Source organism: Hippopotamus amphibius, chromosome 9 (assembly GCF_030028045.1).
Source record: "Hippopotamus amphibius kiboko isolate mHipAmp2 chromosome 9, mHipAmp2.hap2, whole genome shotgun sequence".
In the NCBI taxonomy this organism is placed as follows: domain Eukaryota; kingdom Metazoa; phylum Chordata; class Mammalia; order Artiodactyla; family Hippopotamidae; genus Hippopotamus; species Hippopotamus amphibius.
Window position 1 is genome coordinate 34,623,683 of NC_080194.1, and position 26,897 is coordinate 34,650,579.

Genomic DNA, 26,897 nt, shown 5'->3' on the forward strand with positions numbered 1-26,897 from the left:
CTGTATAGCCTCCAAAACCCCACAGCCTCCAAGGAGTTTCTTTCCTTCTTTCTTCTTCTTCTTACTGAAGTATAGTTCATTTACAATGCTTTGTTAGTTTCTGGTGTACAGCAAAGTGATTCAGTTATACTGTACATACATATACATATTCTTTCTCATATTCTTTTCCACTATGGTTTATTACAATAGGACCTGTTGTTTATGTATTTTATACATAGTAGTTTCTATCTGCTAATCCCAAACTCATAATTCATCCCCCTATACTTCTCCTTTGGTAATCATAGGTTTGTTTTCTATGTCTGCGAGTCTGAGAATTTTCTTTATAAAACATCTCTAATTGTTCCTGGTCCTTTCAAAAATCTCTCAAGTAAGTTCTTGATTCTTTCCTTCTTTTGATTCAAAGCTTAGCAAAGAACTAAGCTAAGCCCCAGGCACTCTAAAATCAAAAACATTTATAACTCCAGTTAAATATCAGAGGGCAGACAGACATAAAACAAATACTTGTCAAAGCCATTAATGAGAGATCTAGGAATTAAAGCCATTTTTAGTTTATAACTCTTAAAGCCCTTGCTCTGTCAGACCCATATAATAACATGTTCACCATAATGTGGTGCCATGTCTCTTCACAATTTTGTACTTTTTATAGCACCAGCCTCACATGTTCTTATATTAACTAAAAGTGACCTACCTTTTTGCACATACTGTATATCATTTCAAGGTACTTGGTATCAGACAGAAGTGTGTCTGTATCAACTGTTACATAATTATGAAGCAGAGGCATCATATCTGTATTAATAAAAAGCATCAGTTAAATATCTTTACTAACATAAATGCTATTTCTGAAAAATCTCAGAAAAAGAAAGCAAGTCTGAACGTTCTGTCCCTAAAGTTCACTTTCAATTATTCATTTATAATTAAATGTAAAAACGGGCCTATTATTAAAGTACATTCCTTCATATTTAATGGTTAAACATAAAGATTATACACAGAAGACTGATGGGGGCAGAAGCTAAGAATATGTGTTAAAGATCTCAGCTGATAACTTGAGTGATAACTAAATCAAATGTATTGTGGAAATCAATGCTATGGGTCATCTGTGAACATTAATTGCTACTGATAACTTATCCAAACAACAAAGCATTCAGAATATTCAAAAGTCTATGTTCAAATGATATTCTAAAACTAAATACAAATGGGGTGAATCCTCATCAAATCCTCTATGATGACCTTGACTTACCTGTAAAGTAATCAAAGCCATCTTGCTGGAAAACCTCAAATACCAGAGGTAGTAGCTGCCACATCTGTGGAGACACTTGTTGACACGTCAAACTATGTGCTAAAGAGAAGATCTCTTCGTAGAATTCTAAAAGAGAATACTCAGTCATTAGGACAATGCTTGCTCTTACAAAACAGTATATTCTTAACACAATCAGGGGTATATACCTAAGACATGCTGTTGTAAAACAGTTCCAATGACCTGTAAGCAGATTCCTTCAAGCTGCTGGGTTATCTAAAAGAGAAGAAAAACAATCATATGGAATTGCAGCACACTGAATGACTTATTAAACAATGTATAATAATTCAAAGTATTTCAATGTAAAGTCAATATTGTTAACAAATATTTTAAGCCTTTGTTTCAAAATGACTCATTATGAAATTGTGAATCAACAGGGAATGAAATTTAATGAAATACCATTAAAAATGAGACAAACACAGGAAATAACATGTATAGTTTACCTATAAAGGAAAGAAAAAGGGACTTCCTTGGTGGTGCAGTGTTTAAGACTCCGAGCTCCCATGCCACAACTAAGACCTGGTGCAACCTAATTAATTAATTAATTTAAAAAAGAAAAAAAAATTCCTGGAAAAATGCAAGTAAGTATAAAAATAAAGGAGCCAAAAAAATAAAATAAAATAAAGGAGCCACATCATTCTGCAGAGAAACTAAAATCTTTTTGTGTGTAAACAGATTAATTCAGCCCAGACATAACTGAGTGTAACTGAGATGTAAATCAGTACCTTACTGGAAAATCATTTAAAAGAAGGCATTATTCCTACCACTCCCAATAACTTTTAAGTCATCTGCATTTATATAATAGTGAGCTATGCCCCCAAGTCATACAAGAGAGACAGAAAATAAAAATTCCCCCTTTGTCAGTATAGTCCTCTATTGGATCCCAAATCCCTGAAAGTCATCAGAATGTTTAAAAAGCAGGGGAGAGGAAATGAGATAAAATTTACTAATCAGATACAGAAGCAGGACATCCATTTTGAATACATATACTCAATACATCTCATCTTTTCAAATATAGTAAACAATTGATTTGTTAACCACAAGGTAGCTACAGGATTCCTCATGGTTTTTAGCTACCTCCAATTACAATCTACAACAAAAATAGTTTACTAAAAATTTCCTGTTGCAAAAGGCAATTTGTAGATAATCTGTAAACATGATTTATGGATTTAAATATCTGCACTGTAATTATAAACACCAAATTTAGGACAGTGCTTACTTCTAAGGGAAGGAAGTAGGGAAATAAGATTAAGAACTGGTGCCCTCAATGAATTGGGAGATTGGGATTGCCATATATACATTACTAATAAGAAAAACGGTATCAAATTGTACACTTTAAATATATGCAGTTTGTATGTCAACTGTATCTCAATAAATGTTCTTGAAGAAAAAAAAAAAAGTGGAGCCCTGATGATATCAATTACAACTATCTACAACCTTATCTTACTGGAAGTCTAAGGATATACGATGAAACGTTAAAAATCTAATAAATTTAGGTGGTGGGTAAGGAGTACTGGTTAGTTTTCTATTTTTTACTCTTTTCCATATGTTTTAAATAATTCCATTTTTAAAATTCATGATTACAATTCTCTTACCTTTCCGAAAGACAACAGTAAAAGAAGAAAACTAGGAGGATGATGGTGATTGCTGTACAATGTGAATGTACTTAATAACACTGAACTGTACACCTAAAGATGGTTAAAGTGGTATGTATTATATGTATTATACCCTAATTAAAAATTTTTTTAAAAAAAATTAAAAAGGAAAACTAGGAAGAGTATGTTTTCCTAGGAATCACCGATTTTGGATCTGAAAAAAGTAACCCTAAGAAGGAGCCAAATCCCAGAGCCTTGAGGTAAAGACATGGTGATACAAATACCTCCTTCCTATTCCTTTAAAATATTTATAAGGTACTTACAAAAAGGGTAATAGTTAAAAGAGCAAAATCAAGGTATGTGAGAAGATGACCAGAGAATAGGTAAGTCAGAGCCATCCAAAAAGCACAGAACAGCTGATGAAGAATGGCTTGAAACTCCCTAAACCCTTTACAACACTGGATCATTTTCTTACCTCTTTATGATCTTCAACCACACTAAGAAGAGTGTCAATGGTATTCAGGATTCCCATAGCAGTAACTGCTTTGTCATCACTTCCTTCTTCATCTGGCCCAGTCTGGATTACTTGATTAAACGTCATTGCCTACATTCAACAGAATATAGTTAAGGTTTGCCATTAAAGCAGTATAAACACGTTTTTGTCTATAACTTTTAAAATGTTCTCACTGGGACGGCACAACCAATCAGCATTTCCAAAGCAATTAATATTATTTAAGAGCTTGGGTTCTATAATCAATGGTACTGCTCTGCCACCAACTAGGTCAACTTAAACAGATTACCTGACCTCTTTTTCCTGATATCTCCATAGAGATAAACTGTGAGGATTAAATGAGACAAGGCATAGGAAGTGCTTAATATTATGAACATTTTTTTTTATATTACTGGCTAACATTTGACAATGCCCAAATACTAGTCAAAATTGGTCCTCAAGGACTTTGTTGCCACAGAATTCAATCATTTTGAAGAACTCGGAGCAAAGTTATTAGTTATGAGGAGACATAATAATCAGCTTATTATAAATGCAATATACTCTTTTAATGAACACTACTGTATTTATCCAAATGTCTACCCATTTCAAAATCAGCTGTTAAGATTAACCACAGCAAATACCAAGAGTTAGATTATTCAAACCTCAATATTTAGCAAGAATATAAACTGCACCAAATAAATCATTATATAGGGAATATGAACAGATAATTGTTGGATACTAGTCTGTACTTTCTACTACCCTTAAATAATTTACATTGTTAATTCTCAGAAGTTCAGGGCTATGTACAATAAACAAAGGTCAACTATAAAATAACTATTTAAACAAACTTCATTTTAAAAAATCCATTTATAACTATTATCTCTATCTTTAAGTTGGTCCAAAGCCTTCCAGGAAACCACACAAAGAAGGTAGTCATGATGCAACTCAAGTACAAGTTAAAAACTGTGCACTGTAGAGGCCTAAAGCTCGGGTGTGAATCCCAGGCCCACCCCTTCTAACTTGGGCAAGTTACTTAAACTTCTTATACCTCACATTTTCTCTCAGTATAGGAATATTCCTCACATAGGATTGTGTGAGAATTAAATGAGTTAAAATATATACCAAGGGCTTAGAATGGTGCCTGACATATAGTAAGCTCTGTGAAAATATTTACTGTTATCTAAGTAATGCATAAATAATTGTTTCAAACAACATACCAAATGTTGTGTCATTTCTACTGCAATAGGAGTAACTTCTTCACTATACTCGCAGATCATTTTCTGAATTACATTGGTAAGATCATCATTTTCTGTTTCTCTTATAATATGAAGCAGAGCCTGCATGACAGGTCTTATAAATGGTGTGATGTATTCTTTAGCTGTAAGAGAAAGAGGAAACAACTTTTAGCCAGAACAGCTAAAACTCCTTAACCTGATATAACATATAATACCCAAGAGTAAAAGAAATAGTTTCAAATAAGAAGGACGACAGTGCATCCAGTGTCTAGGATCACGCCTTGCACAATTACGTGTGAGCACACCGCACCATTTTTGAGATACAAACGATTTACCTTTCTCTTGGTTGCTGATCAGCACCTGAAGTGCAATGGCGGCTTCCACTTTGACAGGCATTTCCCTATCATCAATCAGACATCTTCGTGTCAGCTCTAGGGCTGTTTGCAGGTTCTGGTCACTTTTGAACTTCACTTCACAAAAATAGTGAAGGACCCAGCAAGCCTTTTTTAAAAAATGCAGTGAGTTAGTATAGGTATCTTACATTAAATTCTACCATGTGACAATATCTCTAGTGTCAAAGTTCCATGTGTGGGAATTTGGAGGCTGGCCAGTGGTAGATATGCCCAAAGACACAACACTAGACCAGTACTATGATCCCAACTTACTCTCTGGCTGCATGATATTTGTGTGGGTAGCAAGATCTGAATGCAAAACACAGACAGACACTGCTATCAGACACAGATGAACACTATGCACACATCATGAGCAGCCATTTAAAGACTTACATAAAACAGAAGTCTAGAATAAAATATGGCTTCAAAGTGAACTTTTAAATTTCCATTTAAAAGCCCACAAAAGCAGTTATTCATTACAAGACATAAATGTATAAATCAAAACAGCTTTAAAACATACCCTCGCTCTCATGTAGCCTAGTTCACTGCTGAAGAGAGGGAATACGTGATTCTGTAACATGTATTCCATCTGATCTTTGTAGATCTTTTTCTGTAAAAGTAAACAAAGTTCCAAATATAATCATCTCAAATGCCAAACAGATATACAAAAATGACTACTGATGTCAAAACACACATTTATTCTGCAATTTTGAACCCTAAGACCCACATTTTCTTATTCTCAAACGTTATTATCAAAAACCACTGGATAATATATACATTACTACCAGGAAAAAAAAATCCAACTGTACACTTTAAATATATGCAGTTTATTGTATGTCACTTGCATCTCAATAAAAGTTCTTAAAAAAAAAAACACTGGATAACTTTTATTAATCTTTTTACATCATTTGTTTAGAAAGCAATTATGCCAAATCTTAAAATCAATGGTGTTTAAGGCATGGAAGAGTGGTTAATTTTATTCCTTAGCTTATAAAATGTTTTTTCTTATAAAACTATTATAATGAAAGAATCTCTCTGGTTCTAAATGAACAATACAATACAGACTGAGAAACAGACTGAGTAACAGCCCGCTCTTAAGGTAATTATTTGGATATCAAAAGATACTCTTGTGAATCTTAAAATATTTTCTAAATGGTAACAATTTTTTAAGAAGAGTTCCTTGAATTACATATTAAATCAACATTAAAAATTGACAACACTTAAGAAAATGAAAATGACTAATGTGACATGAGAACTAAATAAATGCAATGTGGGATTCTGGACTGTATCAGGGACCAAATAAAAAAGGACATTAGTGGGATATCTTACAGAATGTGAAAGGGTTCTGTAGATTAGTTAGAAGTATCATGTCAATATGAATTTCCTGGTTTTGAGAACTGTGGCATGACTATCTAATATGTTAACATTAGAAAAAGTTGGGTGATTATCTAAGTATATAATTTAAAAATATATAAAAGTTAAAACAAAAACCTGAATGTGCCAAGAGAACTCACTCAAGATTCTCAGACACAACAAATAATCACTTAATTTACTCTTTATAAGCTAAGAGAAGAATGAGTGGACAGATAACAGAAAAGCTGAAAGATACACAAAATATGCCCACAAATTAATGGAGATGAGTTCAGTGGAGCATCCTATGGAGCAAGGTTTCTGGGATTTGGATGAACTGTGTCTAAATATTTACTTACACTTTGAAATAGTTATCATTTATTAACTCTAAAGTGAAAACAAATTTCAGATCTTTTATTTATGAAGTCAGATGAAATGTGTACAATTAAGGTGAGGTTTCTAAACATAAACTTCACCCAGTCAATCATGCTTTACCAGAAAATGTGTGTCACAAAAGCATGACGTTCCTAGGCTATGACGTGATATATTTATGTTTACAAATTTCCTTAAAGATCAATTTTCTGAGAAGAAAAAAAACCACTACAATTATCTTGCAACATGAAAAGAAAATAACTCATGCAAAAAGAATTACCTTTAGCAAAAGCAACAACAAAAAAGTATAGAGGACATTATTTGAAAATCAAAGTAAAATGTATGCTTCAATGAACATCAAGAAAATGAAAAGATAATCCACAGAATGGCAGAAAATACTTGCAAACCATATACAGTTGATCTTTGACTAAAGAGGGGACTGGGGCGCCGACCCTCTGCGCAGTTGAAAATCTGCATTTAATCTGCAATTTGCACTGCATATCCGTGATTCCATTTCTGCAGATTCAACCAACTGCAGATCACATAGTTCTGTACTATTTATTATTGAAAATAATCCAGGTGTAAGTGGACCCGCAAAAAGTTCAAACCTGTGTTGTTCAAAGGTCAACTGTATATGAAAAATTTCCAGTATTTAGAATATATAAAGAAGTCTAACAGTTCAACAGTAAAAAGACAAATAACCTAATTTAAAAATGGACAAAAAATTTGAATAGAAATTTCTGCAAAGAAGATACACAATGGACAATAAGCACATAAAAAGATTCTCAATATCATTAGCCATCAGGGAAATGTAAATCAAAACCACCATGAGATTACCATTTGACACCAACTGGGATGGCTATAATTTAAAAAGACAGATAACAAGTGTTGGTGAGGACACAGAAACTGGAACCCTCACACACTGCTACTGAATATATAAAATGGTACAGCCATACTGGAAAACAGTCTAGCAGTTTCTCAAAATACGACCAGCAATTTGACTCCTAGGTATATATTATCCAAGAGAAATGAAAACGTATGTCCACACAAAAATGTGTACAGAAATGTTCATAGCTCCATTGTTCAGAAAAACCAAAAGGCAGAAACAAATGTCCACTTACTGATGAATGGATAGATAAAATGCAGCATATCAATACAATGGAATATTATTTGGCAATAAAAAAGAAGGAAGACTGACACATGCTATAACATGGATGAACTCTGAAAATATACTAAGCCAAAGAAACCACTCGGAAAGGACCACATATTTTATCATTCTATTTATATGAAATGTCCAGAATAGGCAAATTCATAGAGCAGACAAAAAGTAGACTAGGGTTAGGGCTGGGAGATTTGGGAGAAAATGGGGAGTGACTGCTAAGAGGGTTTCTTTTGGGGATGATGAAAACACTTCGGAATCAGAATTGATAGCTGTACAACTCCTTGAATATAAGGAAAACCACTGAATTGTACACTTTACATGGGCAAACCATATGGTACCTCAATTCTGTTCTATCTCTACTACTATTATTAAAACAAATTATGCGCACACACATGAAGAAATACCTTCAGAAGTATTTCAGCTAAAGAGCCTATCATATGCAGGGCTCCATCTTTTTTTCGAGGATCGGCATTTGGTTCTGTAAGAATCTGGTAGCAAAATCCCATAGTCTTTTGTAGTACCTAGATTAAAGGAAAAGTAATGCTTTATTGGGTACCCAAACAATCCTTTTAAAACACTGATGACAAGGGACTTCCTTGGTGGCTCAGTGGTTAACAACCCACCTACCAATGCAGGGGACACAGGTTCAATCCCTGCTCCAGGAAGATCCCACATGCCACGGAGCAATTAAGGCTGTGCTCCACAACAAGAGAAGCCATCGCAATGAGAAGCCCACGCACTGCAAGGAAGAGTGGCCCCTGCTCGCCACAACTAGAGAAAGCTCGCGTGCAGCAAAGAAGACCCAACACAGCTAGTAAATAAATTAATTAACTAATATATTAAAAAAATTGATGACAAAATGACCTACATGGTTACCATTAAAAACTAAAAGTTTGGGATTAGCAGATGCAAACTGTTACATACAGAATGGATAAACAACGAGGTTCTACTGTATAGCACAGGGAGATATATTCAATATCCTGTGATAAACTATAATGGAAAAGAATATGAAAAATAATGTCTGTGTACATATAACTGAATCACTATGCTGTACAGCAGAAATTACCACTGTAAATCAACTATACTTCAATAAAATAAATTAAAAAAAAAACGCAAGTGTATATCTAAACATATTTTAAATATTAAAGCAAAAGTTATCCACATATTAAATAACCTACCTCTTTCCTCTTACTACAAGCTGTAAACAAAAGCGTCTGGGCAGCAGTGGTAGGAGAGATGAAATCCTCAAACACATCTAGAGAATAAATTTAAAATTAATACAGAAAACAGTAATTTCAATTTTTTCAACAAACATTTTCACATAATTTATAAATGATGCTCTGTAACAACAACAAATAAAGGACCCTAAATTTATGCTAAATCTCCACAGAAGATGAGTATGAAAATAAACCCAGATCCCCATACAATTTTGCAAAAGCCTAATTCCTTGTCTTTCCAGTAGGAATTAAATCTTAATCCATCAACTTCTCCCAATGATTATTTGGGAGAATAATCTCTACTGTGAGAATTTTCACAATGGAGTCACAAAAGTACAAACTACTGAAAGTACATAAGATTTTGGTACCAAGAAGGACTAATACTCAACATTAGCCAAATTACAATTCTTTAGTTCCATGCAGAGACTCCATGGGACTCCAGCTTCCAGTATGCGTCTTCTCAATTTCCACACACATGATGACTGACATGGGATCCAAAAGTCTAGTTTAGACACTTAGTGTTAAGGTGTATTATAACAGTTTTGGCAAGTGCCAGAAGCACATCCAGTAATCACAACTTACTATAATCGTAACTTATTAACACTACTGTATCCGTGTCTGCAGAAAATGAAGACTGTCATTACCAGATGCCAAAACTAATGAATAGCTTCCCAAAAGTCTAAACAATGGATAAATTACATTAAAACAACAGAAGATTTTTCAGTTTCAAAGGTGAGGCCTTAATATTCAAGGTTTACTATATGAAAAAGTAAAAATTCCTTACCAAACTTCATGCGTATATATTCATAAGGGTCTTCTTGCCAAAGTTCCTCATCAGCATCTGTATAGCACATCAATGGAAAAATAACATCTTGGATAATGCCCTGCAATTTAAAAGTTAAGAAAGTAACCTTAAGTCAGTCTTCAAATTTAAACTTTCAAATTTCTGTTAAGTGCTAAAACAAAAGTAACTCTATAGTATATCTTTTAAAGCTTAATATCAAACTTCAGTAAAGCACTGAATGCATTCTCAGATCAACAATCAACATATACATTCCCACCCTCTGTGCAACAAATCATTATAAAATAAGACGTGTACATAGGTAGCAATTAAGCATTCTGAGAAAACACAATGTGAAATTTCAGTCCATCAACCCTACAGTTCTAAATAAAGCAAATAAATCACACTGGAAATAGTATATAAGCCAATTAGCCTCAAAAGTAATCTAGTGAAACAGTCCTTTGCCTATTACAAATTACATGTTAGCCAATCATGTTGAACTAATCATGATCCAACAATAAGAACTTAATGGCAAATTTTAAGATAACAGTTTCAGATTAAAAAATAATCTGAATATTCACAAAATACCCTTTATAAAGTTTGTCAGGATATTGCATCATTTTTCTAATATATTACAATCACCAGAACTAGACTAAGTTAACACAGGTCAACAACAACAAATGCATTTTTTCAACCTTTTTGGTAATAAATGTACTTTTCATTATATTTTCTAGAAAAACATTTCTGATAGAAAATTATTACTTGTATATGAGGCTTCAGATTCTTCCAGGTGAGGGCATGAGAAACTCCTTGATTAATATAATTTAATGTCTGTTGTAAAACTCGAGGAGCCATATATTGCTTCTCCTTGTACTGATATAACACCTTCAATAAAACCTTTGAAAAAAAACTTTTGATCAAAAACCGAAGTTTAAACAGAAAGTTTAAGCACTTACAAGCTGGCAGAAACATCTGACACATTACCCAGGTTATCATCATAAAATAACCACCATATTCTTTTAAAAAGAAAGTAATTTTTAAAATTATGTATTGAAGGACCATATTTATACCCAAAGTATTTAAAACAAACAAATTGAAGTAACATTGTGTGTCAAAGGACTAGTTTCTGATTAAGTATAAAAAGAAGAGAAAACCATATGCTACTTACGCAACATACAACAATATTCTGAGACAGCACTACATTGTTAAAATCAGCTTCTAAGAAAATCTTACCCACACCATTCACCCACTTTCTTACTGTCTGCCAAGAGTTCTAATTCAACTTGATACCTGAGAATAGCAACTGTCAAAGGCTCTCAAAATACTTGAGAGGTTCACAGACCTCTCAGGGTCTGACAGCTCAAAACGATTTTCATAATAATGCTAAGTCATTATTTGCCCTTTGTACACTGTACTATGTTGACATTTGCATTGATGGTACAAAAGCAGTGATGGTAAAACTTCAGGTGCCTAACATGAATCAAAGAAGTGGCACTAAAATGTACTAGCAGTCATCATATTTTTTATAGCCACATAATCAGAGAACAAACTTTCCTCAGGAATGTCCTTAATGAACCAGAAATATAAATATTAATAAATGGGAAGTATATATATATAACTTCTGCTACATACCAAAGTACAAATGATTGGGAAAAAGCTGAAATAGTAGCTTTTTCCACCAAATATTATCCTAAGCTTGAAAGAAAAAATGATAGACAAATTATGATTATTTAGACTTGTGTATGTGGCAGATTTTTTTCTCAAAAATGAACAAAATGAGCCTCACTTCAAGGAAACTAACAATATGTTGCTGGTGTTAAAATCTGAGCTTTTAAGCAAAATCAGAATTCTCAAAATCTTACAACCACCACTTAGATCCACTTGACAGTTTTCCTACACTTAAAGACACTTCTCATGAATTCAATGGTGATATTAATGAATGTAATTTTTAAAAACTACACAATGAAATAACATAACATTTAGAAAATTGGCATTGACGCAGTAAGTCACTATTTTCCAATGAACAGGGCAGGATGTTACAAAACCACATATGGATAAAAGACCCATTCAAAGTGCAACACAGACCAATGGATGTTAATGTAACAGAATATGAAATGTTTACTGTTACAGTTTCAAACGGTAAATTACAGTTAACCTTTAAGAAAATACCACAAATGTTGGTTGGTGTGATAAAAAAAATTTCCACAATTATGTGAAAAGTGTATTAAAACAGTCTTTCCTTTTCCAACTTATCTTTGAGACCAAATTATCTTTACCTACTTCCATCAAAACAAATTAAAACAGAATGAATACAGAGGTAGATGGGTATACAGCTACCTTTCACTAAGGCAGACCTTAAAGATATTAGTAAAAATGTATAACGATGCCATTTCCTCCTGCTAAAAATTATTCATTTTTAAGTTATTTTTAACAAAAACAATATTCTGTTAATATGTAATAGGTTATTATTTTTAAATAAATTAACACTATTAAATTTTGTTTCAATTTTTAATATGGTAAATACCACAAGGTATAACTCACATAAATGGAAGCTTGTTGGGGTTCTCAATAAATTAAGAGCCTAAGGAGGTCCTGAGACCATAAGATTTGAGAACTACTACAGTGTTCAAACTGTTAAATTCTGCTATATGAAACTTCTGAATGCCAAAGAAACTAGAAATAAACAAGACAAATTAACATAATAGTGCCATGTTTCTACTTGGAAAAATTATCTTCGACTTACTTGTTGGACACCAACAGCAAATGCCTTCAGAAATACTTCAGCAAATTCATTATACTCCTTGGAAACATTGCCAGGGCTTCCATATCTAAAAGAACATTAAAATGCCCATCATGTCTTCACAATGCTTTATACAGCACTTATTAAAAAAACTAATTCTTAAAAAAAATAAACTCAAATTATCATATATTGAGAAGTGTGTACCTTTCAAAAAGCCTTGCTAAGATATGTAAAGCCCACTTCTTACATTTCCACCATGGTAACTCAGGTCTATCATCTTCTTCAACTTGAAGTGTTTCCTTTAAAGAAACATTTATTTAATGACAGACAATACAATCTAACAGGAATAGTGTCAGTTTAGAACAGAGTCACAAAAACATGAATGCTCCTCCAACGTGGGCTTTTCATATTAAAAGGCCAGGACAAGAAAAGTACTAACCCTTATTTAATTATAAGAGGCACTTTGGGGACTTCCCTGGTGGCGCAGTGGTGTAGACTCCGGACTCCAAATGCAGGGGGCCTGGGTTCAATCCCTGGTCAGAGAACTAGATCCCACACCCAAGCCGCAACTAACGGTTCACATGCCACAACTAAGGAGCCCATGTGCCGCAACTAAGGAGCCCACCTGCCTCAACTAAGACCTGGCGCAACCAAATAAATTAAAAAAAAAAAAAGGGGGGACACTTTGCTTCACTACTTAGCTACAAAGGACATGCTTTCTCATTCTTATAAAAGTTTAAAATCAAACATTTTAGTCAAGATCCAAATAACATAAATCAAGGCCATGCAAAGTAGCTTAATTAAAACTAGTTGAAATCAAAAGGGCATGAGAAACTCCATTTCAGAAACCTAGTTTTAATAATATTAGTATAAATACATAAATACCTATGTATGAGATTATTCATTTACAAAACTATCTTTAACAGAGAAAAACTACCAAGAACCAAACATTCATCAATAAGGGGATGTTTAATTATGGAATATCCATAACAGACAACTACACAACCATTAAAAGAATGAATTGGTTCATTATATATTGACCTAAGACATCCATGACATATTTTTAAGTTAAGACAGAGAAATGACACTGTGGAACAACCAAAACTCCCATGTACTGCCAGTGAGAACAATGGTACAACCATTTTGGAGGTTATTTATAAAGTTAAACATATACATTCACAGCAGCTTTATTTGTAATACTAAAATCTTAAAACCACCCAGATACCCATCAACTTGTAAATAAACTACAGTACATTGATACAACGGGATACCACTTGTCAATAAAAAGGAACAAACTACCATAACACAACATGAATATATCATAAATATATTAAGCAAAAGGTAGATACAAAAAATTACCTTTTTACTAGATTCTAGAACAGGTAAAATTAATCTATGGTGCTACAAATGAGAATGGTGACAGTAGGAAGGACTAGATCCCGCCACCAGCAAACATTCCAGGTGATCGTTAACTCGGGTGAATATGACTGTCATAACTTATTGAACTGTTTACTTATATCTCCATGTTTATAATTACAAATTATACCCGAAAAGGTACAGAATTCAAGTATGAAAACTCCTAAAAGTTATACTTTATACCTATTAAATGTGTACAGAAAATAACACATCAAACTAGTTTCCTGTGGAGTGGAAGAAATGTCCTATTTATTTCTTCTGCATTTTTTTTAAATAAAAATTTGAGCAATAAACTATAAAACAGGAGGTTGGTCTCACTTATTCCACTAATAAAATTATGTTGGATAAATTACATAACCCTTCCATGTCTGTTTAAAATGTATTCAGAAGGATATTTTTTTTTGAGGATTAAAGAAGCAAGGTATGTAAAAGAAAACACACTAGGGATACAGGAATGGTAAACTCCCTACATCTCTAGAAAACTAGATTATAAAGAAAAATTGTGGTTATTCTAAAAATTGTTATTAAATGTGAAAAAATAACATAGTTGGATAATTCTGTATGTACTACTGAAAACTATTGAATTGTACACTTTAAAATATTGACTTTTATGGTATTTGAGTTATATCTCTACGAAGTCGTTATTTAAAAAGCAAGTAATACAACTAACTACAAAGTCTGAGCAACTTGGAAATCAAGTTCTTCCCCCATTCATGCATGTCTGACAAATTATTAGGCTAAAATCCAGCTATGGGCTCTTTGTTTCTTTTTGAGATAGAATTAATATCTAACACTGTATTAGTTTAAGGTATAAACATAATGATTTGATATATGTATATACTGTGAAATGATTACCACAGTAAATTCTGGAAGATGGTGAAAAGTAAAATACTATATTGTTCATCTGAAGGTTGCTAAGAGAACAGATCTTCAAAGTTCTCACTACAAGAAAAAAAATTTTCTAACTATATCAGGTGATATGTTATGAACTCAAGAACGGAAGAAACAGAATTAGGATGGAATAAACAAAGATATATACAGGACTTCCTAGGTGGTGCAGTGATTAAGAATCCGCTTGCCAATGCAGGCAACACGGGTTTGAGCCCTGCACTGGGTTGATTCCACATGCCAAGGAGCAAATAAGTCCATGTGCCACATCTATTGAGCCTGTGAACCACAAATATTGAGCCCGTGTGCTGCAACTATTGAAGTCCACGTGCCTAGAGCCCGTGCTCCGCAATAAGAGAAGCTACTATGAGTAGCCTGCGCACCACAGTGAAGAGTAGCCCCCGCTCGCAGCAACTAGAGAAAGCCCATGTGCAGCAACGAAGACCCAATGCAGCCAATAAATAAATAAAATAAATAAATTTATTTTTTTTAAAAAGATATATACAAGCACTTAAATAATATACAAAATAACACTTCAATTTTTCACTTAGTATATTCACATGTGTAAACAAATGAAATGGTGTCTCTAACTAGAAAAATCTGCATCACAAATTATATAAATTTGCAAAGAACGTTTTAGGAAACATCAGTTAAATTCTTAAAAGGTAACTAAATATTTAAGTTTAGTGATGTAAGAAATACAGAGACTTACATTAGGAACATCCCTGTTCACAACCGTCTTTAAAATTTCTATCCATTCTGTCAGGTTCTGTTGGTTTATCAGCTCCAGTGGTAGTGTATACTAAATTAAAATCAAGAATTAATATTTTTAAATCCTTATAAAAGAAAATCCAACTTCCTTTTATTCCTCACAAAACCTATAAAAAGTATGTCATTCATTCCACATTTCCTTTCAGTACATAGGCAAATTTCTCATCTGGCTGATTTGGTTAGTTATGTACAATGGTGAACTGTGGACAATGATAGTGGGCATCCTTGTCTTATTCCCAAATTACCAGGAATGTATCTGATTTTCACCATAAGGTATGATATTTATTGCAATTTGTAGTGAACATCCTTTATCAGGGTGAGGAAATTTCTACCCCAGGACTCTTAAAGAGTTTTTTTCTTTTTTCTTTTTAAACAGAAATGGTTATTAAGTTTTACCAAATACTTTATCTGGCATCCTTAAAGATTGTGTACAAGTCTCTCTTTTTGTGTAATATAAAAGTTAATTACAAAAACTGGTTTTTTTACTCTTGATCCATTCCTGTGTTTCTGGGATAAACTGTATCACTTAACACTCATAAAATCAATATCCTATTTAGGATTTTAGGACCTCTATTTTCACAAATGAGACAGTACTATATTTTGATTTCAAGGTACACTAGTCTCTAAAAATTAGTTGGGTCCTATGCCCTAGAATAATTTATAAAAAACACTTATTTTTAAAATCTAAAAGTTGTGATCCTACCAGTTAGGGGGAAAAAAATTTAAAAACATTATAAACACTGTCTATCCAAATCACTTTTTAAAAAACTGCCTAAGGAGCCATTAAAAAGGCATTAGATTACCTTTAAAGATCTATTAAAGGCATGAAAAATCCAACCAAACAATGGAGTGAGTTATAATAATCTTAGTGGAAATAAAGTCACAGGTCTATTTAAATGAGATTTAAAAAAAATAAGTAATGGCATGAATCGAACCATGGTAGATGAGATGAATCTTTCTGTGGCACAAAAAGAGCCAAAATTTTAACACTAATCAACAACTCTGTTTCATAAGTAATTATAATTCACTGGGATTATAGACACAATCACTTCCTTAGTGAGATCTTTTATCCCAGGAAGATTTAGAACAATATACAAAGATAATAAGGCCCATTACTGTGTGCCAGACAAGCCCACAGTATTAGTATTTTTGTGTCAAGCTTAGGAATAGGTTTTGTAATTAGTGGGACAATGTATGTATATTTGGCATAACAGAGCACGTGTTAGATGTAAACTCTAATCCAGTAATTGATTTTCAGACTTGTGAACTCTTAAGGTGAAAGATATAAGAAAATTTTACTAATTTTGTAAGTAGTGTTGGATGGTTTAAGAGAACTTAAGAGTGACCATTTGTAATTTAAGAATTATTGGAGCCGTTTGTGTATTTCAGAAAGCATGCTTGTTTAGACTTTAATGTACTTATAATTTTGGCAATTTATATTTTTACTAGCAATTTATCCACTTAATCTAGATTTTCAAATGAAATTATTATTCAGATGCTGTAATTCTTTATCATTGTTTAAGGTGGCAAATGATAGTCTGACTATGTATAAAATTACCTGAACAAGAGCATAGAAGATCTTGAAAATTTGTTTCTGGATGAGGACAGATTGATCAGACTGATCAGAAAGAAGCTGGATAAAACGGTCCTTTAGAACTGGCAGGAAATGTTGCATTGCTGCTACCAATGGACTCCGTTCCTCTGGTTTCTTATACCTTTGGGTAGGAATACAAACTAATTCTGTGAGAATTTATTCACATTTTATTTATATATGAGATATAAATTTAAACTACTTCTCTGTTCATACAAATATAAGCAAATACTTCCTAAGCAACTGTATATTCCTAGAAAGGAAAACCTACTATGGAATCAAACCTCAGACAAAAAGCAACTTGAGAAAAACCTCAAATACTATTATCTAAAATTTACTGAGCATTTATTAGGAGGTAAATAATCTTCAAGGTCCCATTAGTATTCTCACTTCTACAGTTGATGAAACTGAGGCACAGAGAAGTTAAGTATTTTTCCCAGTGTATACATCTAGGTATGAACCTCAGAAGATTCAGATTCTGCCCTTTAACCACTTCACTATGCTATCTCTAAATGTAAATATTGATACAACTGAGGAGCTACAATGATTTGGCTTTTAAACATTAGCAGCTGATTGATATAAAATTGATATATATATTACCATCCTTAAGAAATTTACATACCAAAAGCATTAAGGCAGAAGTGGTATCTATAAAACAGAAAATATTCTATTTCTAAAAGCACTATAGATCAGAATTTCTTTGGTAACCTTTTTGGCAACAAAACCTGATGTCAACAAGACTATTTATGATCTCTATTTAGCCCATTTGGAGTGAATATTCATATATTTTATAGCAGATATAATGTTTGATCCTTGGGTACTGGTACATAGGAGTGTATTATGTGAACCTTGTTACCTTTCTAAAATCTGAAAAATACTGAATTCCGAATCCCATTTTGCTCCAAGGATATGAGTAAAGAACTGCTGATTAGGGACTTCCCTGGTGGTCCAGTGGTTAAGAATCCACCCTTCAACGCAGGGGATGCGGCTTCAATCCTTGGTTGGGGAACTAAGATCCCACATGCTGTGGGGCAGCTAAGCCTGCGAGCCACAACTACTGAGCCCGCATGCTCTGGAGCCTGCACCTCAATGAAAGATCCTGCATGCTGCAACTGAGACCTGACACAGCCAAATAATTAAACAAAAATTAAAAAGAACTGCTGACTAACTGAGACATTCCTCCATATAGATTCCTTAGCATTTTAACAGTATTGTTAAAAGGTCTGTTGGCTTTTTTTTTTTTTAATTTTTAAATACTTGATTTTCCCTACCAGACTCCAGTTTTATCACAGTAGCCTTTTTGAAGGGGGAAAATGTATCTAAGAATTGAATATCTTAGCACATTTTTAAAAGGTAAAGGTAGACACTCTTAAAAGGCTGGACTGTTTTTTCCTACTGGGAGAAATGAGAAGCAAAGTAAACTGCCAAGAATAAAAAACACCAAGAGAAAGAAATGTTCACACTAATAATGACTGAGATTATTAAACAACTCACTGACAGACTTTTAAATATTACTTAATGTGCTAAGAAATTATACCTAGCATACATTTTAAAAGGTTATCTGCACATTTCTTTGAGTCAATAAAATAATAACAATTTACAAAAGGAAGCCATTTGCACTCTCCAACCTGATTAGACAAACTATATTAATTACTGACAGTAAAGGTGAGGACTGTATTATATTATGCACCTCTTTCCATTATCCAACCCAGGTGATCACCCACATTAAGAGGGTGTGAATACCCATTTCATGTTAAGACATTCTTCTCTCCTACCTCCTTCTCTACACTGAATAGTGAACTGGAAGTTGGGTGGTACCATATCCAAACTAATGGGTATGAAAGTAATTTATGGAAGGAAACAAATATATTCCATAAGTCCTGAAAGTTCCTGAAAGTGTGAAAATGGGACATCAATAAAAGCCTAGGGAGCAATCAAGATGCTGGAGGAGTAGGATGTGGAGTTCACCTCCTCCCTCAAATAAAAGTCTACTACCACAAGGCTACAGTGTGTCAATCTGATGAACCATACTCATAGGGAGTCCTCAAATACTAGCCCATCATTTTTTTGTTAAAAAAAAAAAAAGTTGATGGTTCATCATGTAAAAGATCACATGCAAATTCCCCACCATGGCATTCAAAACCCTCTTTTAAATGGTCCCAATTTACCAATTCAAAATGACCCCCAACCTCTAAGCAGAAGTTATCCATACCATTTAGTGGTCTCCTCACTACCCACTAAAAACAATGTCTCATTTCCACCTCTGTACCTTTCTTTCTTTTCTCACACTACTCCATGTGGTGAGACACGCCTTCCTCTTCAAATGTTCCTGCTATGCTCCTTCAACTGACAAGCATTTCCTGAGGATCTATGCTCCTGAAGGCCATCACAACTTTCAATTTCTCCATGAATTTTCTTAGAACTGCTTCAGTCCACACAGATCCCTTGTGAACACCTTGTGCTCCACAATCAAACACTGGCTGAAAATGAACTAAAATTCCAACACTGTAGCAGCCTCCTATGTCTCCCATTTAAAAAGTCCTCGTCATACTCTCTCCTGCTAAGATTAAGGACAGGAGAGACTTGAAACTCCTTAATGACAATGACAGCTTATTATTGTTATTCTCTCTCAGTTTAGTCACTCACTTACCAGAACTACAACAACTGGCACTCTGACAGAGGTTGGAGCAACAGCTGGAACATTCCTTAGCAGGAAGATGGGTAGCTGGTGGGAACACAAGAAAACACCAGTACCAATACTGTAAATGGTATACTTCTTTCCTGCTCAGAACAAAAGCAGCAGTTCATCAGCTACTTTGAGATGGGACCCACAAAGGGTATCGGAGGCTAACTACAAGCCCCAGACTTAGAGGGCTCACAATGGCATCTGTGTAGCTGTTAGGATTGGAAATAAAGCCACCATCATGGTGTAAGTGTTCCTTCCTCATAATTTTCTAATATCAAAACTTTCAAGTGCCTACCAATTTCAGTACTTTCACCACACACTTAAGAGAAAATCTCTGCAACATCTGGCTTACTGCTTTTAGTGCTATACCTCAACTTCCAAGGTTAGTTTTTCTCTGATTCCTAAGCCCAGGTCAAAAATGATCCCTAAATCTTTCTTATTTATTTATATGAACTAATTATTTATATGAACTATAATTTGCTCAAATATGCCAACAGTGAAGTAGGTGACTATGAATCCCTCAAACATAATGATTAAAAATGATCATATGAAATTCTGACATATTCTTCTTAAAGAATTACACGTAGGTCTTGAAACTTAGCAAGAACCCAAATTAAGATAAAAATTCACAGAAAGCCAAAGTAAAGAGCTCTAATGCTCAATGTACTTTGACCCCCTTCACATCTTAAAAAAGCTTATCTTTAGGCCTTTTACCAGCACAAATTGAGGAGCCTATATTGGGGAGTTAGATAACTTGGGTTTTGAATAGGGAAACAGATAATGATTAAGAAAAAAGGGCACAAGGAGTTTCATAGTTGAATCAACAGAAGCGATTTCAGAATTAAAATAAGAATGCTATTTCAAAAAAACACAATTAAAATCAACATGTAATTCACTAACTTTAGTATATATACCACATGAAATTTTAAGATACTCAAACCAATTAGCCTAAATTTCCCAAGCTTTTTTACTTCTCAAAACTCTACAGGAATTGAGAGAGATACTTACTCATAATTTTTCACAAGCTGATAGAGGCAAAGAAGAATTCCTAGCCAACATGCACTGTTATCAGACTGAAGATAAAAGCCAATTTTGTCCACAATGGCAGTCCAGCGACTTGGATAATCATGTTTGATGATATGATGAATGCATGTAGTAAGCTGTACCCTAAAAGTCAAAAATAAACAATAAAGAGGAAGAAATGCTACCTCAAGTTTTGCTAACTTATACAGAGAAAAAGGCTGTTAGACAAAAACGTGTAAATCACTAAGCAAAATTGTTACTACTTATTTAAAGGAAACCCAACAAATGTTACAAAGGCAAGTGATTTTATTTTTATTTTTCATCCCCATCATCAACTGACAGGTTTCATTTAGAACACCAACTATTCTCATTAAAAATTCTTCAAAATCATATACACTGAGCTTCCAAATATCAAAAGACTATACAATATAAAGTATATGAAAGCATTCTATAACTTTCTAAACCCCCTTTCATTTGATCATAGTATGTTTCACAAGTTTTACACAAACTTTAAGTTTTGGGTTTTATAAATGTAAAATTAAATTGTAGTAAGAAAATAAAACAAAAAAGAACTCTCCTGTAGCAGCATTTGTTAAGTTTTGTGCTATAAAAATGACAGATTTTTATGTTCTGAAAAGACCCCCTCTTCTGCAGCTCTCCAAACCCCACAAATTATATACCTGCAACAATGGTTAAGTTTAAAATATATACATACCTGATGAGCTCAGGAGAGTGGATAATGGCTTCTACAATATTTTCTCGAATACAATGTCGATCTTCTTCCGGAATAGTATAAGGGGATATATCCCCTGGTGCCGTTTCCCGATCAGGCCAATACTGTGTTATCATATTTTTCAAATAGATAACACCTAAAATATGACAAAAGAATGTGAAAGCACTGTAAATATCCCTGTGTCTACACCTCAATTTATTTCTTTCAGACCAACCACTGCTAGTAAAGCTGTCCTTTAAAATCAAAATACTCTATTCTATAATTTTAAAAGTTGATAAAACACAAATTTAATGCTTGGCTACAGTAATCACCCACAAAGTTATTATTAAATATACAGTCTAAGAGAACTCTGCAAACTACAAACAAAATTGTTTTTAGAACACATTTACACACAAGACTTTTCATTCCTGTTTTCTCTAGGAAAGCTGTTTTACCAAATCTGCTTTCTAAATGAAGCCTCTAAAAACAAAACCACATATACATATTAATAAAGTCGCTATAATTAATAACCCTGTTATACAGATTGAATGTTTGTGGCCCCCTAACACCCAATGTGATGAGGCCTTTGGTCAGGTAATGAGGGCTCTGCTCTCACGAATGGGATTAATGTCCTTGTAAGAGCCTAGAGAGATTCTTCCCATTCTACCATGTGAGGGTCTATGAATCAGAAAGTGGGTCCTCAGGGACCAAATCTGCCAGTGCCTTAATCTTGGACTTCTTAGCCTCCAGAACTGTGAGAAATAAATATCTGCTGTTTATAAGCCATCCGGTCTATGGTATTCTGTTAAGAGCAGCCCCAAATGACTAAGACAAACAAAGGTTATTTTTAATCACAGAAAAATTATAGTATATAAAGATTCTTAGTCAATAAATCTAAGCATTTCAATCACATACCACAATCACACCAATTCAAATTCATGTTATTTTATGGGAGAATTTGCTGTGTTAAAAAATACATATTACTACCTTCTATCAGTTATACTGCTACCTTGCACATTGCTAGTTAACTCTAACTGAACTAGCTTGCTATTACAATGCTTTGTATCCAGTCCTCTCCACCCAAATGAGAGAAAGAGACTCCTCAAATGTAAATGTATAGAATGTACAGGAAAGGGAAATTATTCAAAATTGATCCCTAAATTCTGCAAAACACTGACTTTTCTCTGATTAGTAATTAACTCTTACCTGGAGTCCTGTACCTAATCAAATAAGGATAACTGATACAACTATGATTTTTATATTCTATTTTGTTTTATCTTGGAAATTAAAATAATACCCCAGTTTACAGCATTTCAAAAAAGATTACAACTACATATTAAAATATCCTTCAACAAAAGCTTTAAGATAAACTACATCTACAGTCAAGAACACTGGCTCAGTATGTGGAACTGACATTTCAAATGAATACTATTTTACTCTTTAGCTCCAAAACAGAACAAAGATAAAAATTAAGACCTGATATAGACCCTAAGTCTTCTAGAGATAGCCTCTGGGTATTTCCTTCTATCACAATGCACAGATGAAGTGAATATATATACCTCTTTGTACAATTTTGATTCAGTATTTTAAAAGGTGTTTGGTCAAACAAAACACATAAACAAGTGAGAAGTGCACTGCAAGAACCTCGTGATTCAGTCTACTCCATCCAGAATGAATGCATCTTTCAAAGTCTAGCAGATAAAACAACCACATACCATGCACAATACAAAATATCATTCAATTATTATGAGGATACAAAGTTTAAAGTAATGATTATATTTTTAAAATTAGGACCAACTCCACAGTTTGGATGCTTCTGGTTTTGTACACACTAATAAACAATTTTCTAGCAGAATTTAATTTTGCTAATACACATAATCAAGTTTCTCATGTGTTAAGGTCCCTCCTAAATGTCAAACAGTTTCAACATCTTAGTAAAATTTTGAGATTTAAAGGCAAAGATTATTATATAAAAAAATAACCAAATGGGAAAATGTGAACTTCATTAGTAAAAGAAATGACAGTTAAAATAAAGTGATCTTTTCCTATTTAACTAGAAAATTTTTTGAAGATTTACTGCTAAGCAGGGTCCAGTGAAATTACTGTATTTTATAGGCAGAAAAAATGTCTCATTTTTGTGCTACTTATATATACCAATTAAAAAAAATCTTAAACAACTTACATTCATTCATTCATTCACTTACTGAGTACCTGCAGTGTGCCAGGCAACATACTTTAGGCACTGGGAATACAATTGTTAATCAAATAGACCTGTGATTAAATTCCAAAAACTGAGAAATGGTTCAATGCATACAGCACACTGTGGTAAATTATTAAGCCATTAAAATATAAATTTTAAGGTTAACACTATGTAGAGAAAAGGGGTGTGCTTACTATAGGTTAAAGTAAGCAAAAAAAAAAAAAAATTTTTTTTTAACAAAATTGGTATAGGGAAAGAGAACAGCAAGAAATAACCCCAGAACATAATTCATTCTTCTAGAATAGTACAATTATTGGCACTTTATATTTCCTATAAGAACTACAGCTGCAAATAAATTAAATAACAAGCATTAAAGATGTGAATTCCATTATTTTGCAGATTAACACCTAATATCAGAAGTAGTATGCCACATTTTCATAGACTCTGATACTGAGGGAATTACTCAATTTTTTTTGAAACTGGAACTAAGAAACAATACCTTTTAGAAGGTTAAAAGAGTAAAAGCAAATACCTCGAGGTTTGTATCTTAGAATCATTCATCATGGAAAAAAACAGGAGAATCTTTCAATAAATCACATCAATTTCTCCTTCCAGCTTCTTTTTCAATTCATTGAAATATCACATTCCTTTAAATTCTGCCACCAGGTATCAAGGCACTTGTGGCAGTTTGTAGTAAACACAAGGGGGTAAAACCAATTTTCAGGGAAGGAAATCACTGAAGGGCCTTCCCAAAATACTTCTGCTATTCAACAGTGAACCTTTTAAACAATATTATTTACATATATCCAAGAAAATAATTCAGGAAACTTGCCTGCCTGTCTCACAGGTAAATCCAGTTGTTCCGACATAGTAATCTGAAGCAGTGTTGAAACAAAATTCAGAGACTTGTGTGCCTACAAATAAAAAAGTACATTTTAAAATTCTGCAAATAAATATTTTCAGTATTCTACTTCATTGCTTGACTGGCACAAAAAGCTCTCCTCCACAAGTTGATTCCAGATTTACTTCATATCACTCACTTATAAGGAACTCAAAAAAAAATTCAGTAACCTAACTCCTAAAATTTTTGGATGTTTGCATTTTCCTGCATACCATTGCACTTCTAATCTACACTGGTGGCAGCAGCTCAAAAACAGTGTCTTATGTGATACCTATTTCTCCAATTCAGTAATAATTTCTCCAGAGACAGTCTACTAACTGGCTAGACAAAAACTAAATGAGTAAAAATTAATAGCCTGAGGGGCGGTTTTACAAAGTGCTAATAGCATTTTATTTCTTAATATGGTTGTTTTATAAAAGTCTGTCCAGTTTGTGAAAATTAATCAACTGTATCCTCATGACCACTTTTCTGTATGCATGTTATACTTCAATAGAAAATTTAAAATGAATACCTTTGAACATACAATAAAAGTAGGATACAAACTATATGATAATTTAGCAAATATATTTACATGAATATACAATTGCAACATATATAGAAAAGAATGAAATACACCAAAAATGCTAATAAGTTATATCTGGGGTGGTAGGATTATAGAGGAGCTATTCTATATATATTTTCTATTACTCAAATTTTATGCTACAATCCTGGGTTCCTTTCATTAACAGTACAAAAGAGATACTTAATCCCTAAATTTGTCATATTTACTTTTGATTTATTAAAAAAAGAACTGAAATCTCTTCTTGTATGTGTTTTCATTCCCTCTTCAATATAACCACCTCCTGTAAGGTCGTCTCCTCCTTCCAGCCCAAGTTTTAGTATTTTTCTGCACATGTTCACATGGACACTAGTGATTTTTATTTTCATTTCTTTCTTACAGACTTTTTCACATATTCTACAAACACATTCTTAGAAAAATTTCCCTTTGGATATAAAAAAATGTCTTCCATACTGGAACCAGAGTGATACTTTGCTCATCCAGTCACTCCAAAAATTATTTATTTAGGTGTTCTTGGTGCAAAACACTATGCCAGGAGCTGAAAATACAAGGTTAAGCAAGGCAATGAGTCTCCATGACCTCATGGAAACTGAACAATGAAGGAAAACAAGATAATCAAACAGGTAACTGCAATAAAGTATAATGGAAGAAATAGAAAACACTATGGAAGAATCAAAAGTAGAATCTTCTAATCCAGAAGTAATGCTTAAATTTAAGACCTGGACAGGAGCAATTTTCGATAAAGGGGAGGAATTTACCCTTTCCAGTACTCTAAATAGACAGGAAGTTACCATTATCATTTTCTTGAAACACCCTTCCACCTACATAGTTCATACACCACTTTTCCTGGTATGTTCTCAGACTCCTTTGCTTGCTTCTCATTCTATGTACAAATGCTAGAACCTGGTGCAAGAACTCAGTCACAGGCCATCTTTTCTGTACCCCAGCTGATTTCATCCAACTCCTGTCTTTAAATACTATCTATAAATCAAATATATCACTTCCAGACCAGGACACTCTAACAGACCTATTTAACATCCCTACCTTCATTATCTCACAATATTCTCAAACTGAGTTTGTTCAAATCATTTTTCCCCTAAAAGCTGTGACTCTACTTCCTTGTACCACCTCTCCCAACCCTTGTCATCACTATCCTCAGTTACCCATGTCTGAAAACTCAAAAGTCATCTTTACTACTTTCCTCTTCTTTATCCCAATTCAAAATATCAGGCCCTATCAATTGCATATCCAAAATGCTTGTATAATTAATATATTCACTTCCTCCATTCCCATTAACACCAACCTAGTCCAAACGACTATCATCTCTCTTAATGTAACCACCCCCCTCCTGCAACGATTCTCTATTTAGCAGCCAATATTGTAAACTAATCCCCTTTAACCAAACCTTTTAACAATTTTCTACTCTATTTCCTGAAGCCTAAAAGGCCCTGTCTTATCTTGCCACTGCCTACTTCTTCAGCCTCATTTAAAGACACCTTCGCATCCTCCAATGCACCACCTT

At 33.5% G+C, this 26,897-nt stretch overlaps 1 protein-coding gene and 1 non-coding gene across 2 annotated transcripts in view; both read right to left on the reverse strand.

The window, feature by feature from the left end:
• The window catches only part of IPO7 (importin 7), a 47,679-nt gene that overhangs the window by 9,025 nt on the left and 11,757 nt on the right, over positions 1-26,897 (reverse strand). The window contains exons 2-19 of the mRNA XM_057749124.1: positions 24,748-24,829; positions 21,719-21,872; positions 20,989-21,147; positions 17,262-17,418; positions 15,645-15,734; positions 12,833-12,927; positions 12,632-12,716; positions 10,651-10,785; positions 9,892-9,991; positions 9,069-9,145; positions 8,295-8,411; positions 5,527-5,616; positions 4,950-5,115; positions 4,597-4,757; positions 3,365-3,493; positions 1,444-1,510; positions 1,238-1,363; positions 689-786 (exon numbers count right to left, since the gene is read on the reverse strand). Coding sequence (XP_057605107.1) covers positions 689-786; positions 1,238-1,363; positions 1,444-1,510; positions 3,365-3,493; positions 4,597-4,757; positions 4,950-5,115; positions 5,527-5,616; positions 8,295-8,411; positions 9,069-9,145; positions 9,892-9,991; positions 10,651-10,785; positions 12,632-12,716; positions 12,833-12,927; positions 15,645-15,734; positions 17,262-17,418; positions 20,989-21,147; positions 21,719-21,872; positions 24,748-24,829 — 2,088 coding nt within the window. The remainder of the gene's footprint in view (positions 1-688; positions 787-1,237; positions 1,364-1,443; positions 1,511-3,364; positions 3,494-4,596; positions 4,758-4,949; positions 5,116-5,526; positions 5,617-8,294; positions 8,412-9,068; positions 9,146-9,891; positions 9,992-10,650; positions 10,786-12,631; positions 12,717-12,832; positions 12,928-15,644; positions 15,735-17,261; positions 17,419-20,988; positions 21,148-21,718; positions 21,873-24,747; positions 24,830-26,897) is intronic.
• Positions 5,197-5,380, reverse strand: LOC130829546 (small nucleolar RNA SNORA23). The gene has a single exon (XR_009047571.1). It is a non-coding gene; the product is annotated as a small nucleolar RNA SNORA23 (small nucleolar RNA).